The sequence below is a fragment of the Rhinolophus hipposideros genome (assembly GCF_964194185.1).
Source record: "Rhinolophus hipposideros genome assembly, chromosome: 2".
NCBI lineage: Eukaryota > Metazoa > Chordata > Mammalia > Chiroptera > Rhinolophidae > Rhinolophus > Rhinolophus hipposideros.
In genome coordinates, this window is record NC_138048.1 from 108049281 (window position 1) to 108067389 (window position 18109).

The window sequence follows — 18109 nt, forward strand, 5'->3', positions numbered from 1 at the left end:
AAGATGTTTATGCGCTAGACTTTTATTTCATTTCCATCACAAGAATAACTTTGAAGAATCTCTTAGAAAACTAATACATTCAGTCAGCATTTTTTACTTTGATTCTTGCTGACACTGGATGGTTCCTATCAGCAGGTGGCAAACTACACAGCTTAACTTTATAACAGAATAAAAATAAATGATAAAACACTTTCTAAAACATTGAACCCTGGTAAGGAGGTCCCTTCCCAACAGGCCATCATTGGTAGGTTTCACAACATCAAGAAATGTTGATGAGTCATCTTTTAGAAGTGTCTTCTCTTCCCCTCCCCCCACGTTACTCACCATTTCTGGAGCCGCCATCATTAAGAGCAGAAATAATTTTCTTTTTCATTATAAAAGCAAGCGTGTTGGTAAGCAGGCTGCCAACAGGTTAGTCCAATCGGGAAATATTTCCACCAAGTCACTCAGCCTTGTCGACTCAATCATCGCAGCAAATGGCGTTATCGCGGGCGTCTGTGTAATTCAACCCCAGTGGGGCTATCAGATAGCCACTGGCGTTAGGACTGGGGGACTGGGGAGGGGAAAATGTGACTTCCCTTTAATTAGTAAGGAAGGTAAGCAAACCTTTGCAGAAACTTCGCATAACAGAGTCTTTGAAACACAGGCACTCCTTTTATTTAAAAGAACAGGTAGGTCCTGGCCAGTGCAAAGCAAGCACACCAAGCGGGCAGGGAAAACGCTTTGGTGGGAGTTTCTGTCCCCCCCATGTGACTAAGCTTAAGTCTAGGCTTGCAGCTGCTCTGAAGACAAAAGACAGGGAACCTGATGTGTTCTCACAGAGACACTGCACGCTCCATTTTGCAGAGACCTTTTTGTCCCAAGAGGTTTCTGCACATAATACAGCTTAAAGGTGTTTTATCAAGAGAGAACATAGCTCTCCTGCTGTGGGCTGGGGGCTAAGAACCCCTTTGGAAGGCTGGTGGATACAAATCATGCATTCATTTATTCAGCAAATATTTATGGGCCATCTGCCATGAGCCAGGCATCGAGACACAGAGCCGATGGCAGAGGGGTCAAAGCATTCACCTGTGGTCTCAGGTGGTGACAAATGCTTGGATGGGATGAGGCTGGGAGAGACTGAGAGTGATGAGACAGGGTAGTAGGGAAAGGCCTCTAGGGAGAAACGATGTTTCAGGCGAGACCTCGATGGTGGGATAAAGAGTCTTGTGAGCTGGGAAGGGAGGTTGTTCCAAGGAGGGGATCGTCAATGCCAAAGACCCAAGAAGATGAGCTGGGGGTGTTTGAAGAACCCCAAGAAAGCCTATGGGCCTGAAGAGATCAATGGGCAACTCATGGAGGTCCCAGGCCATTGCAGGGACTCTGGTTTGATTTCTGTGCAATGAAAAGCCATGGAGGAGCCGAGAAGGGCCAGGACAGGATCTGTGCATGTGCGCTGAGTGTGCAGGGGCTGGGTGGGGCGGGGCATCAGGTAGGTGCACCAAGAGCCCAGATGGGGCTGCTGGAAACCTTAGCCACCGTGAGGTTACAAAAATCAAATCGTAAGGTGCTAGTGGTACTGATGAAAAGCAGGGCTGGAATTGGGATTGTTTTGAAGGTAGAGTTGGTGGGAATTGCAGATGGCAACAACAGCCAAAGAGACATTCAGCCAATCATGGTTTACCTCAGACGTGTTTTCCTGCCTCCCGGCACCTGCCCATGCACCAACCGATCAATGTCTTCTGGACTTAACACAGAGTATCCTCCAAACTCTACTCCTTCCTTCACATCTTTCCTAACTCCTCTCAATTCCCTGAATGAGTATTTGCCCTCAGAGACAGTGACAAGAAACTTAGAACTCAATCTTTCTTTGCTTTTTCCTAAGTGGTAGGTCCTGCTCCCACCTGGAGCACAACTTTGGAGGACAGAGTCCAGAATGTACCCTCATGGTGTCTGGACAACGAGTGTGTGATGGGGCTCCATGTACATCGATGAGCTGAGCGTAAAACCCTAGTGGGTTAACAATACTCTGTAGTCACAGGTCACATTCCCATGTGTGAACATCTGTTAATGAGTTGGCTTGCGTGTCAGATGAGGTCAAAGATGGAGCTGGTTTGCCAGTGGGTAGCAAGGAGAGGGTCCTGAGGGTTGCTAAGCTTCCACTTCCCCCACCATAAAGTAGTCTCTCAGAAAGTTTACCTACAAATCAATTCCATCAAGTTCAAAATTAAATCATTCAGGAAGCAGAAATCGGCATACCTAGGGTTTCATCTGGTATTCATGAAGCTGGTGCCTTAAGTAGTCTTGGTTTGGAGGTGTGAGAAGGGACATCCTATTCGAGGGCTCCCCTGGAAACTGTGAGGCTTTCATAGCCATTTGCACACAGCTTGAGTTCTGGGCGAGGTCTCAGTCGCCACCTTGACCCCTTCCTTTAGCAGGGAAGAGAGGCTTTGGGGGTTAGTCACAGGCGAAATTGTCCATTAGGAAGCTTTAATATTTCCCCTGTTGGCCTTGGAAGGTAACTTTTCAAGCTAAGAAAAGGGATTAAGATAGATGGACATATCCTCACTTACACAATTAAGGTTATTTTTTAAAAAAAGAAATTTACAGTTTCACATGTTATAAGCACAATTGCTCAAAAAGTGGTTTATTACTTAGAAGAGAAAAATATATTTGAGTAGAGGCTATATTTCAGACCCCAGATCTACTCTTTTCCGTTTGGGTAACAAGCTTTGTCTATTTTCGAATTTTGTCTACTTTCGAATTTAAGATATATAATTTATTTGATAATGAAATTATTTCATCTTTTGAATCCCTCAAAGAAAAAAGATATTATTTTAAAATATAATTAACTTTTATTTAAAGGTGAAATATTGAAACCTTTTCCTCTGAGATGGAGAACAATACAAGCAGATGTGTTATATAGATTTATATCATTTCTAGTCAACAACTAGACTTCAAGCCAGTTCAATAAAATCAAAAAAGAAGAAAGAAGAAAAACAATAAAAGAATAAAAAGGAAACAGAAGAAAAGAAGAAGAAAAAAGAAATGAAAGAGGCGGGGAAGAAACTTTAAAAGAAAAGAATATGCACTGGTAAGAAATGAATAAAACTATCATTAATCATAGACAAAACTGTTTTGGGACAAAGATAAATGATTAGAACTGATAAGTAAGTCAAGCAAGACTTCTGGATATAAGTTCAATGTGAAATCAATAGTATTTTGATTACCAGCAAAAAGAATACAAACATGAAATTTTTTTAAATATATAATTTACAGTGGCATCAAAAATGATCCAACACCTAAAAATAATCTAATAAATACTACAAGGCCTCCACATAGAAAATTATGTAACAGAATTGGAAGAAAATAAAGAAGACCTGGCAATTCTATGCCAGGAGATTTGACAACTTAGATAAAATGGTCAAATTATTTGAAAAACAATGTAATATAACAGATATAAGAAGAATACTCCTATATATGTTAAATAAATTCACAATTTGAAACTTTTGAACAAAGAAAATTCTAGGCCCAGATGACTTTACTAGTAAATATTTTCAAACATTTAAGAAAGAAATTATACCAATCTCACAAAAACCCAGAGAATCAGGAAAGAGGAAATACATCCCAACTCATTCATGAGGCCAGAATAATGCTGACATTTAGGGTGACCAACTATCCTTGTTTGCCTGAGACTGAGAGGGCTGCCAGGATGGGAACTTTCAGTGCTAACACCAGGAAAGTTGCAGGAAAATCAGAAAAAGGTGATCACTCTATTGACACCAAAATCTCACAAGGAAATTACGAGAAAGGAAAACAACAGGCCAAGCTAATTTACAAACATTGATGCAAAAATTCTAAACAAAATATGAGCAAATTGAATCCAGCAATACATAAAAAGGATAACATATTCTGACTAAGGAGGTTTTATGTTAGGAGGAGAAGGTTGGTTTGACATTCAAAAGTCAATTGGTGTACATTACCTCATTCACTGAATAATGGAGAAAAACAATATGATCATCTCAATAGATGCTAGAAAAGCATTTGATAAAACGCAATATCCACTAATCTTTGAAAACACCAGTAAACTAGGAGTGAAAAGGAATTTTCTTAATCTGAATAAAGGTAGCTACCAAAAAGGCACTTCTATTCAACATGGCACAGGAAGTCTTTGCCAGAACAATATGGCAAGAAGAGGAAATAAAGTGTATAAATATTAGAAAGGGAGGGGAAAATTGTCATGATTTGATTACATAATTGGGTACATGGAAAAATCCAAAGAATCTACAAAATATTAGAATTAATAAGTGATCTGAGCCAGATTACTGGATATGTTGTCAATACATAAAAATCAATGGTACTTCTCGTGTTTGCTTCGGCAGCACATATACTAAAATTGGAATGATACAGAGAAGATTAGCCCGACCTAGAGGACGGTGTCTCAGCCCTGACGCCGTTCATGTGTTGGTCTGGATGCTTTGCTCTCGTGGGCAGGGCAGCACCCCTGGCCTCGACCGCTAGATGCCAGTAACAAACACCCCCTCCTCCAGCTGACACAACCAAGAATGTCTCCAGACATTGCCAATGGTCCCTGGGACCAGGGGCCAGAATGCCCCCAGCTGAGGACCAGTTTTATTGCTCGTCCTGGAGGAGTCATGTGTGTGTATTCACTTTATGAAAATTCGTGGATCTGTACACATACAGTACAGCAACTGTTTTGAGTGTGTGTTAAACTTTACAAGGTTTTAAAATCGAAAAAGAAGTTGATGAATAACTAAAAGAACCAAAACTTTTAGCGTAAATGTGGAAAATAGATACAGTGTAGCGTAATGTCTTGTCTGCAGATAAGGAGATTAAGATCCAGGGTCCCACGGGGTTCTGTGGCCAGTGGGACCCAGTGGAGAACCCTCGCCCCTCCACTCCCTCCCTCCCAGGCAGACTTGCTCCCAAATACAGAGCAAAGGCTCATCCCACACAGGGACTCGGTTGGACCTCTGACACCCAACCCCCACTGTGAAAACAGGGTTGATAGACACTGCACCCCAGCACCCTGCAAAGAGAATTCTGAAAACCAATATCTCATGCAAACAGGATATTAACTTTTGTCAGAAAGATCAAAAAAAGACTTGAGGTTTTTCTTCGCAGCCTCAGCCTCTCTTGCCTCTCCTTCTCTGGCTTTATCTACTCATTTCAGTCTGCAGGCAGGAAGAGATGGCAGCCGGGGAGACACAGGTCTACGCCAAGGTCAACAGCAAGCTCAAGGGCCGCAGCACCTCCTCGCTCCTGGACCCCCTCCTGGGGCTGGGCTTCCCGGCACACACCGCGTGAGTACTGCCCGGCTGGGACATGGCCCAGACCCCCAGCCTGACCCTCCTGAGATCCCAGCCGAAAAACACTGACTGCTCGGGGCGCTTACTTCCTGTCAAAGGGTTCTGCTTGCAGGGTGAGATACAGTCTCAAAATAAGAGCTTTTCCTGCTTTTTGTAAATGACATGACCTTTGCCTTTTAAAGAAAAACTCTGGCAGCTGGCTGATGGGGGGAGGACCCTGAAATTTGTGAAAATCGAAAGGCATGTGTCACTGTGGTGCCCCTATTTCTTGGGGTTTGGAGGAGCTCGGGGCCTGTGTACCCTTTTTGTGGGCAGCTCGGTGACTCTGAGATGATATTTTAAATTAATTTGAAAGGCCCCGAAACCCATGAGTCTCTAGTGCTGGGACCTGTTGAGATGAGAATGTGTTTCTAAATGGTGCAGGGGACCATTCATCCTTAGGGAAAACCTCTTGAATGTCTGATGATGCAACAAAATGGTTCAGGAACTACCTAAACCATGTTACCCAAGGTAAACGACCCCACGTAGAAAATTTTCACCTTAGGAGTGGCCCCTAGCAGAGAGGGAAGAAGGCCCCCAAAGCAATGAACTATGATACTGACATTGGGTTACAGCTTCCACGGAAACGAGATTCTTAGATCTGGTCCTTCCACATGCTCATTTACATGAAAAACATGTCAGAAGTCCCCTTAAGTAACTCTGGATTTGGGAAGGGGGCAAACTTTCCTTAAATGTTATCACAAAATCCTGACCCCACTGGATGAAATCATGTTGAAGCTAGCCAGACCTCCTTCTTCTCCAAACCAGATCGGAACTTTGTCCTCACCTCATGCTCCTAAGAAACCGGGGGCCTGGGAAATGGGGAACAGGAACCAGAGTGAGCAGAGTGACTGCTGTGTGCAGATTCCGCCCTGGGCACCTGCCATCAGGTGCAGATGGGGACACTGAGGCCAGAAGGGCAGCTGGTGGTAGGGCAGGACCGGAAGCCCACGTTTTCTCACACGACTGCCGCTGTGGTGTGGACACATACTCAGAATCCCTTCGCATTCAAACATTAGCCGTATGGGGGCAGGAAACATGCTTTAAGCTTCTCATTAGGCTGGGGTGCCCCAGGTAAGGCTCCAGGCCGAGGCTTCTCCAGAGAGCACATGCTGTCGGTGTTCATGTGGTAGCAGCTTTGGGCAGCACTCCTCTGGCTTTCTCATCACCTCTAGCTATTTCCAGCTGAACTCCTGAACTTCCCTTAGCCATATTCCATTCTGTTCAGTTTTGTGTAGTTCAGTTCAGTTCAACTCAATGTATATATGTCCAGTTACAACACTTAGGCCTCAGGGGCCCAAAGGCAGAGAGGGGAGACAAATGGACACAAGTCCATTGAGATGAGAAGTGTGGTGACCACATGTGCAGTGGGGAAACACAGGAGGGGCTGCAGGTCCATCCTAGTGGGTGGTCTGGGAGGGCTTCCTGGAAGAGGGGCATTTGAGCCGAGCCTGGAAGAACCATGGGCATGTTGGCGAGGGCCATATTTGGTGGGGAGGCAGGTGTGCCAATCAGGGCCCTGGATGGCCCTTCGCCGCTGACTGGAGGATCCGGGAATGGGTCCACCTGGCTGTGGGGGAGGGCAGGGGAGACGGGATTGCAGGTGTGGGTGAGCCTGAGAACACGGGCCCTTGGGTTGCACCAAGGACTGGAGATGGGAGCCCCCAAAGGAAAATCAGGAGGGGGATATGAGCAGATCTGTATTTTCAAAATCCACAATGAAGCCACGCGGAGGACGGAGGCCTGAGTGTTATACCCAGCTGTGAAGTCTCGCTGTCCAGCCCTCCTGGGGTCCTCCAGAGGTCCGGTGGGTGGCAGGGCTACCCCTGCCTGTCCTTTCTTTCCCAGCCAATGGAAGGCAGGGTTCTCAATGCTCCTTCGTTCTGCTTTCCTTTAGGCTGAAGGCACTGGCAGCCACGGGAAGGAAGACGGCAGAGGAGGCAGCAGAGTGGTGAGTGGGGCTGTCTTTGCAGAGCCGGGGTATGTGGACTGACCTGCTCCTGCCTGAGGACTCTGAGTGGACACTGGGAAGTACCCGGTACAGTCTGGGTGGGGCGGAGGCAGGGCCACCTCCATGCCTGCCTCCCAGTACCAGGGGGAGGAAGAAAGAGCCCAGTTTCAAATAGAAAACAAAAGAAAAAGACCATCAAACAAGGCTTTCTTCCCTTAATAATCTGATTTAATCCAAATGTGACTGCAAAGGAGACAATTCATGTGATTTGTTGAATAAATAGGGAAGAGCCCTTTTTGCTGATATAAAACAGAGGTTGCCACTCTCTCGGGCTGCCTCCGATAGGGAGAGAATTTCCTGGGGTCATGAATGCCCCCTAAGGCATGGGTACGGTGCACCCGGTGACTGGAGCGTAGGCTGAGGAGCTGGGTTCTCGGTGGCTCAGCCACTCACCTGCTGTGACTTAGCTCACCACGAACGGCGCCCGGCCTCAGTTGTCTGTTCTGGGAATCCCAAGAGGGCACCCCGTTCTCAGACTAGGCCCGCCTGAATGTGCCATGAGGCCATCTTCTTCCCCTCGGCGGGAAGTCCCCTCAGGCTCTGCCCCAGGACAGTCACAGTGAGAATCAAACAATAAAAACCAGCTCCTGCAAGGCGGCGGTGCAGTCTGCAGAGCAGGCCAGCAGACACTGACTGCACGTGGGCCTTTGAGTGTCCAGCACCCTTCCCCCTCCAGGAACTCTAGCCCAAGGACAGAGTGTGCGGCCCCTCCACGGGGCAGAGGGAAATACTCAGGGGCCCTGGGCTAGGTGAGCTCTGAAGTCGGTGCCAAGTTTAAGTTAGAAACCAGTCCCACTGCTGTGAGGGCCCTGGTTGGTCCCTGCTGGTTCTGACTCAGCCAATAAGACTACAAGTCCCACCAAGGAACGGGGACACAGTAGGGTCCCCAAGTCTCAGCCAAGAGTGGGCCCAACTTCACTAGTAATCAGGGAGGTGCAAATCAAGATGCCATTCGAAACCACAAGCACCTTCAAATAAATGCTGGTGAAGGGGACAGAAGGGGTGATTGCTTACTTTCCTGGTTGCAATCTGGGGTGTCTAGTCAACTCTGAGCATGTGTGTAGCCGCCTGCCCAAGCAGCTCCAAGTCTACGGACATTCTCTGGAGAATGGGCATAAGAAAATGTACAAAAATCTTAATTATGGTATTAAAAAGGGAAACAATTTAAATGTGCACACATGTTCCTGACAGGACGTTATACAGCTCAACTAGATGTGTGTGTTATCGACATGGGCAAATCGGGAAGACATATTGTTGAGTAAAACATACAATTACTTGCAGAATAATTTAGACTATGGCTTATAATTTATATAAAACACACAAATGCTACCTATGGATTTATGACTGAAATGTCTAGAAGAAAACCTGCCTCCCTAAGAGGGAAGGGAGCCAGGATGAAGGGGGCACAGCTGGTATTTTTGGTTATTATCAGGCAGAATGTGTTTGCACCTAAGTAATGTGTTCTTACGTCGTCGCATACTGCTTTCCAAACCCAATATTATCTCCCAAGCACTTCCCTGAGTCATTAGAAATTCTTTGAGACCATAATTTCTAAGGGATAGGTAAATTTGCTACCGTTCAGCTAATCTTTCTTTCCTATTATAAATAACCCTACAATAAATATTTTATACATGCAGTTTTATTTATGCTTTTTGCTTTTTCCTTTCATTAAATTTGCGGAAGTAGAATTCCTGGAAATTCCGTTCAAATGGAATGTGAATTTTAAGGCTCTTGACACGTACTGGCAAATTGCTTTGTATAAAGATTGCACAGACTTAGCCTTCAGTTTTGCTCCACCTTTGACCCACTGAGCATGACTTTTACCCTTTGAAAATCACATCATTCATTTGGCAGATGAGAATTAAAACAGTTGTTTTAATTCTCATTTTTATTATCAGTAAGAATGAACTTGAACATTGGCTTATAGGTCATTTGCCCATATATCTAAAATAACTTTCTGAATTGAAAGAAAATATGAGTTGACTAAACTTTGTCTCCTTCTTTGTGGATTTGATTTTTATGATTAATTTGAAGTTTGAGATAAAATTAAAATGTAAATTTTTTTCCCACAAAAGTTTTTTCAACACTAAGAAGATGGCTAGACCAACAAAGTCATTGGAAGAGCAGTTTCACTGTCACTTTTTTCTCGTTTTCTTGGTCTATGCACTGGGAATCAGACTAACCTGGGTCTCAGACCTGAGGGGACACCCACCTGCTCTGTGGCCACACAAGGCCACATGCTTGGTGCGTATCACCCATGCAGTGGCCGAAGGACTACGTCATGTGACGTGTACATGTCACGCTCAGCACGGCCTGTTGTTCTGAGTTACCGCCATTGTATCTTTTTGTCAGGATGCCTGCTGAACGTGTCCTGTTCTCTGTTGCAGGCTGCACTGTCATTGCAATGACCCTTCTCTTGACGACCCCATCCCCCAGGAGTATGCCCTTTTCCTCTGTCCCACGGGGCCCCTGCTGGAAAAACTTCAAGAGTTCTGGAGAGAAAGCAAGCGCCAGTGCACAAAGAACAGAGCGCATGAAGTCTTTCCTCACATAACGCTCTGTGACTTCTTCACGGTGAGCCGGCCTCAACACACCTTTAACGCTCATTAACATGGCAGCTGATGTCATTTCTATGATAACTAGGGAATGAGGGGACACATGGAGCAGTCCTATGACTTATGTTCATGGGGCAGTGCACACCTGTAGTATTTGCTGGCCTTTCTGCCTGAGGTATCCTTCACTTTTCTTTTCACCCTCATCTGGCCAACTCCTATTCATCCTTCAGAACCCAACTCATTTACCTCCTCCCTTTTTTAAGTCTTCTCCAGCTTCCCAAGCAGATGGGGATGCTGCCCTTTGTGCTCCCAGTTCCTTTTTGTTTATGTCTCTAGTGGCACTTTCCCTGTGTCTGGTGTACCAGCCTGAATCCCTCATGGGTGGTGGATGCTTCACTCATCTGGGTACCCCAGAGATTAGCATGGCGCCTAAAATAGAGTAGATGCTTCAGAAATGTGTGATGGATCAACGGAAGAGTGGGTGGTTGTTGTCCAGTCACAAATGCGGTGCTGTTCCCTGCCTCAGGGACCAGTCCTGATTTAGAAAATGGTCAAATGAGCAGCTCCATAGGGGCCCGGGGAAGGTGAGAAGGACCTGGGGTGCTCAAAATAGAAGAAAGGGGTGTGAGAATGAAGGAGGGACAGACACCACTTCCTCTGTGGCTCCCACCCGAGAAACCTGGAGAGGGCCCACCCTGGCCCGGCCCTGCCCTGCTGCCAGCCAGTTCTAAGGGTTCCACTCAGCAATCAGACTGAGCAGTTTTGACAGAACTGCCCAGGTGATGGGGCGCTGCCGCTGTGGGGTGGGGTGTGGCATTGTGGGGGGTGGCACTAAGAAGAGGGGTCACACAGAGCTGTGTGCAGCAAATCGAGGCAGTGGGGAGATAGTGTCAGAGTGTGTGTTGGTGCAGGGTCCTCCAAGAAGCAGACCCAAGGTGGGATTAGAAGTGTAGTAGATTTCCTTCGGAGAATCACCTGTGAAGGATGAAGGAGAAGAAAGGATGGGCAGGGCAAGTCTTCAGGCCACGGCGTGTAGGGCTGATACCTGTGGAAGGTGGGCAGGAGGACAGGGTGGCACAGGAGGGGACTTGCCAGCAGCATTTTCCTGCGAGCTTAAGAGCCAAGACCCTGTCAGCGTCCATGACTGGCTCTGTCACCGCGAGAACGTGGCCCCTGGCCGGGCTGGCCAGTCAACAGTGGGGGGTGCAGGCTGCTGCCCTCCTCACTGCGGGCTCTGAGTAGCACGCCCGTGGCAGCTTAGGAGTCTACAGAAACTGCCAGAGGCTAAATGGTGCCATGGTGAGCACAGCTCTGGGCCAAGGCATGGAGAGGGGACTGGCTCAGGATGGGACGTGGGGGTTGAGTCAACATGACAGGCACGGAGGGCCTGTGTCATGCAGGGTGTCATGCGGGGTCTCTAGTCCTGCTCCCCACATAGCACAGGACATGGTGAGGCCAAAGAGGAACACCCACAGAGCCATAGATAGGGGAGTCACACCACTGTATTCTCGCTGGCGGCTGGGTTGGAGACACAGGAAGCAGGAGCCACACAATCCGCAATCCACCCTCCGCCACTTGCTAGCTTAGCCACAGCAGTTATATTCGTGGCCAATGGCTCACTGGTTACAGCTGACGGCCAACTAGCCACAGCTGATGGCCATCCAATCACAGTTGATGGCCATTTACTCCCCGAGTACCTTTCCAAATGAGTCCGAGAGCCTGGAAACTGCACTCCTGGCTCTGTCCCCACAGCCTATAGTTCAGTGACAAGGGATTTCCAAGCTGAGCAGTGAAAGGATATTCCATTCCAAAAAGAGTCTTAGCTGCAATCTCTGAGAAACTGAGGACCAAGTGTAGAACAAACCCATAAGCCCAAACACATAGACTGGATAAATTATGTTAGCTGTGAACAGACAGAGGATCACCAGGCTGCATAATGTTTATTAATTACATTAATTGGTATAAAAATAATAAATGGAGCCACCGCAGAGGAACCGCCTTGCCAGGCTCACTCCTCAAACCTCCAGAATGTTAAAACAGGGCAAAACAACCTTTGCACTGGGCCTGAGCCACCTGTGTCCCCGGGGACTGTTTGCAAAGATAACAAGAAAGCAGGTCTGATGACTGCTGGACTGATGACCACGGGACTGGAAGTTACAAACAGTGTTTAGAATGAGCATCTGTGTGATGTCATCTGCACGATAGAACCGCCTTCGTCTGCGGATGGAGGTGCTCCCCTTCCCTCTCTCACAGGCAGACACCCCTCGTCTTTGTCCCCTCGTCGGCACAGTATCTGGGTTTCTGCCTGAATCAGTGCACCCTGACTAGCTCTTCTGATTGAGCTCAGTAATGCTTGTTGCCTCTCACTTTGGAAGGCCTTTGATTTTCAGGCGAAGACAGGGGACCTTCTAATAAGCAGTGAGTAGACACACCCACTGTTTCTCTTCCCGTAGTGTGAAGACCAGAAGGTGGAATGTCTCTATGAGGCCCTCAAGAGAGCTGGGGACAGGATGCTGGGCTCCTTCCCCTCAGTGGTCCCTCTGGTTCTCCATTCTTCCATCAGCTACCTGGGCTTCTTTGTCACTGACAGCCCTGCAGACATCATCCGGGAATTCGCCATGATGTTCGCCACGGAAGCTGCTGTCCTAGCAGGTAGGCAGCCCCAGCCAGTGGCACACACAGGGCCCGGTTAATAGAAAGTGACCCCTTTGTGTCTGGGGCTGTGCTGGCCACACCTGGACACCCAAGGTGTCTATTCCTCGCTCAGTGGTGGTCAGACGTCTGTCTGAGCTGGGCTTGGGGTACACACCCCTGCCCAGGGCATTTCCGTCCCCACCCCTCCCTTTTCAGTCAGCTGCTTTGACAGGGCCTTAACCTGAGGCCGAAAGATTTACTGGAGCCTTGCTAATGAGCCAGATGTCCTTAACAAGTAAGCAAACAAAATCTGGGAACCAGCACCCGTCTTTTCTCCAAGTGGGAATAGCTTCATTTACATCGATTTCAAAGTGATTTTCCAAACACTTGCCATTTTCTAGCTGCCTGAGAAACTGTCCCAGGGGGGACACTGTGTGGCAGTGTGGTGGCAGGGATTGTAGGCTGGAAAGTGTCCCACAGTGGCCACCTCTCCTCACCAGGTCAGCACCGTGTGTCAAACACAGGTCCTAGCTGATTAATTTTAATTTTTATGGTATGAGCTTAGTTTTCTCTCCTTGGCTTCTTGGGGAAAGATTATCTATTCTAGACTCTGAAAATCAGCAAAATTCCCTTTTCTCCAAACGCCAGCCCTGGTCTGGAGGCTGAAGCTCCTGCTGGGGTCAGGCAGAAGAACCTGGATTTGACCTCTGCAGATGTGACTTCCTCCTGCATTCCTGGTTAGTGCTGTGCCTTAACCAAGTCAGCTCAAGTCCCTGAGCCCGTTTTCTTTCTCGGCAAAATGGCGCGGCTCTGTTTCTTCAAACCACACAGCCTGCTTTTGCAGAACTTCCTCGTAGTTCCTGGCACACAGACACTTGTCAGTGTGGTTGTGATGTGCTGACTCTGAAACTCGGGGCCCCAGCCCCGGTGGTGAGACCCTTCCGCTGCCCTCCACAGGCGTCCCACATCCCCCATCCTCAGAGGTGTACGAGCCCAGGTCCCAGCCTCATAAGTAAATCCCCGAATCCCAGGTTTCCACTGGAGGCTGGCTCACAGAGTCCGGGAATGATAGCTGCTGGATTATTATCACGGGACCCATGTCTCTGTGGACTGTCTCCTTCATGTAAATGCCAGGTCAAAGGATGGCTCTCTCATCTCCTGCCTCTGGAAGGAAAACATGGTTCTGATACAATGTGTCAGCCACTTACCTCAGCGCCTCATTTACTCTTCATGCTCCCCCCCAAGTGGGTCTCATTGCCCATTTTAAAGATGGAGAGACCGAGGCCATGAAGGGTGAAGGGCCTGCCTGAAGGTCACTGTGATAGTGTCCCCTAACATTCATGTCCACCCAGAACCTCAGAAAAGGACCCTATTTGGAAACAGAGCCTTTGTAGATATAACTAGTTAACATGAGGTCATCCTGGAGTCGAGTGAGCCCTAAATGCAGGGACTGTGGTGCTTGTAAGAGGAGAAGACACAGAGACATAAGAGGAGGCCACGTGAAGACCGAGGCAGAGACGGGGTGATGCAGCCAGAAGTCCGGCATCGCCAGCAGCCCCCAGAGGCTGGAAGAGGCAGCAAGGACCCCCGCCTGCAGCCCCAGAGGGCGTGTGGCCGTGCTGACACTTTGATTTTGGAATCTATTCTCTAGAACTGTGAGAAGACAAATTCCTGTTTTGTTTTGTTTTTTAAGCCATGCAGTTTATAACAATTTGTGACAACAGCCCCAGGAAACAAACAGAGTCCCCTACCCAGTGGGTGGTACCCTGCACCTGGAGCCCAGCTCTGGCTCGCGCCACCCCACCTGGGTGTCACACTGACTGACCACAGGTCCCGACAGAGAGAGTGGCTTTGACCTTAATCTTTCGCCAGGTCCTGGGAGGCTCTGCTCCACCCTTCCGAGGCCGGTGCGTGGGCCACAGAGAGAAGAAAAGACAAGGGCCCATTCAGGAGTCGGGCATGACTCACTGATCCCTCTGACTACAGCAGCCGAGGGTCTTTCTCAGGCCACACTGACTCATGTGGCAAGGCCGCCCTGCCCCCACTGCTGAGACACCTGAGAGAAGGAATTTCCCCTACACCCACTCACTCTCTTGCTTCAAGCTTCTCATCTCCATGGTGTCAAGTTTGCTACTAAAGATGTGGCAGATAAAGCCCAGGTGGGGCTGCCGAGTCTGGGCTCCAAAAGTGCTTGCAGCACCCTTGACCTTTTTCAGGGGAGAATAGGTCCTGTCAGTTGGTGTGTGTTGCCCATGGGAGAGGTGGCAGGTAACTGGTATTTACTGAAGTGTCCTGGACACCGTCAGTTCAGAGACCAGTTTCGACAGCTGTCACTGTCCTCACGCTGTTGCTATGGAAATGGAAGCTGAGTCAGCCCACGGTGGCTCTGCCAAAAGGGGCAGAATGCATCTAAAGCCAGGTCTACCTGATACCACACTCTGTGCTACTCCTGTTGGTCACCACCTGCCCAGATCATAAACTAGTTTGTGGCCCAATTGAGATCAGACCTCGGCTGGCCTGAGAGCCCTGGAATGACGACCAGGAGAGCTGGGGCCATGAGGGCCAAGACGCCCCCAGAAAGACAGGGGGTCACTCCCAGGGCTCCTGCTTCACCAAGGTGAGCCGAGGGTCAGAGAGGCCGCCGTGTCTGACAGTTAGGTTGTCTCAGGCCCTTTCTTCCTGAGACTCTGCAGTTTAACACAAGCCACTGGCCTGCAGTGTAAGCCACCAGTCCATGCTACTGAGCCGTATGCACACCCCAGGGAATGGGGGGGAGCTATCTACTTTATACCTTGCAAATCGACGGGCCCCAAACACCCCCCCGAAACCCATCTCTCTTTACTCTCCTCTTTCCTATGTCCTCGTACAATCTCCAGGAACTCAACCACGTCCTCTACCAGGGGAACTCTGCGAGAGGGCACAGTCTGGGTGCAGTCTTCTCTGGCCAAGGAAGCCAAGATGCAGGCGGGGAGGGAGTGAGCAGAGGCAGGGGGCCCAGGTATAAAGAGTCTCACCACCGAGCCTGGGCATGCAGCCATTGTGCATGCATAGTCATTCGGGATGAGTGGCCATCCTGGGTGTGTAGTCATTCAGGGTATGTGACCATCCTTGGTGCGTGGCCATCTTGTGTACATAGCCATCCGGGTTACGTGGCTATCGTAGATGCATGGCCATGCTGGGTGAGTAGCCATCCTGGGTGAGTAGCCATCCTGGGTGCGTGGCCATCCTCGGAGCATAGACAGTCTGGGCATGTAGCCATCCGGGATGTGTGGCCATCCAGGGTGTGTGGCCATCATAGGTGTGTGGCCACCCTGGGTATGTAGCCATACTGCATGGGTAGCCATCTGGGGTGCGTGACCGTCCTGGGTACGTAGCCATGCTGGGTGGGTAGCTATCCGGGGTGCGTGGCCGTCCTCGGTGCATAGACAGCCTGGGTGCATAGGCAGCTTGGACCCGTAGCCATCCTGGGTGTATGTCCATCCTGGGCACGTAGCCATCCAGGGTATGTGGCCATTCTGGGTGTGTAGACAGACTGGGTGGGTAGCCATCCAGGATGCGTGGCCATCGTGAGCGCATAGCCAGTCTGGGTGCGTAAGCAGCTTGGATCCGTAGCCATCCTGGGTGTATGTCCATCCTGGGCACGTAGCCATCCAGGGTATGTGGCCATCCTGGGAGTGTAGACAGACTGGGTGCATAGCCATCCAGGGTGCGTGGCCATCGTGGGTGAGTAGCCAGCCTGGGTGGGTAGCCATCCTGGGCGTGTAGCCATCCTGGGTGCGTGGCCATCGTGGGTACGTAGCCAGCCTGGGCGTGTAGCCATCCTGGGTGCGTGGCCATCCTGGGTGCGCAGCCAGCCTGGACATGCAATGCCGACAGTGGGTAAAGGCTCAGCACCCCTGTTTACCTGGTTCTGCAGACTGCACTGTGAAGCCTTGCACCAAGCAGCTGCATCTGACACTGGCCCACAAGTTCTACCCCCACCACCAGAGGACACTGGAGCAGCTGGCCAGAGCCGTGCGCCCAGGCCTCAGCTGCCAGTGGACTGCGACGCTATACTCGAGGGACATGCGGTTTGTGCACTATCAGGTGAGCGAGCCCAGGCCGGGCAAGCAGACTGCCCCCCACCACCACCCTAGAGCCCTCACCCCAGCAGGTGGGCTGGATGAATGAATGGCTGCACACACACACACACACACACACACACACACACACACACACACAGCACTCACCCCTGAAGCCCTCTGCTGGACATACTTTAGTAAAAGGAAGAACTTTCTCTAAAATCATGTGCTTTTCTGTGCAATTTGAAACTAGCATTCATATGTATACATACGTTGTCAACACAGAAATTTGGAAAAAAATGAAAACATTTCTGTTAATAAAAATGGAATATTGCAAAGGTTTATGAATACGTTGTGTTACTTCTTAATTTGTTTAAATAATGATTTGGGTGAAACTTCATTCCAAGACTTTCTTCCCCTAAATTGATTGGCTCAAAAAAGAAGCCACGTACGTAGTCCTCCTTAAGGACCCACAGAATAAGTATAAATGAGTCCACCACGGTCCATGATATGGGAGAAGCTGTAGAAAACCTCACACCAGGGAAGGGATGTGCAAGTCTGATTATGCTTCAAGGTCTTTCATGTAAGAAATAAGTACGTAGAGATAGATGGTAGACGACAGATAGATAAAGATAGATGGATGGATGGAGGGATGGATGGATGGATGGATGGATAGATAGATATAGATGGATAGGAGATAAACAGACAGATTATAGATTAGATATACAGGTAGACAGATAGATAAGATTGATAATAGATGAATAGATAGCCAGTACATAGATAGATAGATAGATAGATAGATAGATAGATAGATAGATAGATAGATAGATAGATAGACAGTAGATAAATGATAGATAGGTAGATAACAGAAGACACCAAAATTCATTTCTAAATGTATCCAAAGAATTCCATGCTACATTTTGGTGTATTCTACACTATCATCAGACAAAGGTTTGGGTAGTGTGCTGGAGACACACAGCCCACTGGCAAGCCTGAAAGCCAGAGGCAGACACGATAAAACTCCCACTGCCATCTCTTCCACCAAAGTCCTTGCTCGACACTTCAAAACAGTTGCTTCTTTTCCAGACCCTGAGGGCCCTATTCCAGTATAAACCCCAGAATGTGGATGAGCTGCCACTAACTCCTGGAGACCACCTCTTTGTGGACCCCACTCAGCAGGAGGAAGCCAGCGAGGGCTGGGTGATTGGGGTCTCACAGCGGACGGGCTGCCGGGGCTTCCTGCCCGAGAACTACACAGAGCGAGTCCGGGAGTGTGACACCTGGGTTAAGCACAGGTGAGTGTCGGCTTTCGAGCAGTCCAAGCCTCCCTCTGAAAGGTCTGAAAACAGTGGTCACAGGGTTTGCTTGCTTCTAGACCATCCATCATTGGTAGAAATTGCCTTCTCCATGCTGGCAACAGTATCCCACAGCTGTACAGGAAGTATCTTGGCTGATTCCTGGTTTTATGCTGATAACATTCAGAAAACATGAATTACTTTA

At 48.7% G+C, this 18109-nt stretch overlaps 1 protein-coding gene across 1 annotated transcript in view; it reads left to right on the plus strand.

Annotated features, from left to right (window-relative positions):
* Positions 1–5190: 5190 nt before the first annotated feature.
* Positions 5191–18109, plus strand: part of UBASH3A (ubiquitin associated and SH3 domain containing A) — a gene marked incomplete at both ends in the record, with an annotated part of 39814 nt that continues 26895 nt past the window's right edge. The window contains 6 exons of the mRNA XM_081072035.1: positions 5191–5303; positions 7246–7299; positions 9747–9933; positions 12368–12566; positions 16465–16634; positions 17696–17904. Of these exons, the coding sequence (XP_080928161.1) occupies positions 5191–5303; positions 7246–7299; positions 9747–9933; positions 12368–12566; positions 16465–16634; positions 17696–17904 (932 nt within the window). The remainder of the gene's footprint in view (positions 5304–7245; positions 7300–9746; positions 9934–12367; positions 12567–16464; positions 16635–17695; positions 17905–18109) is intronic.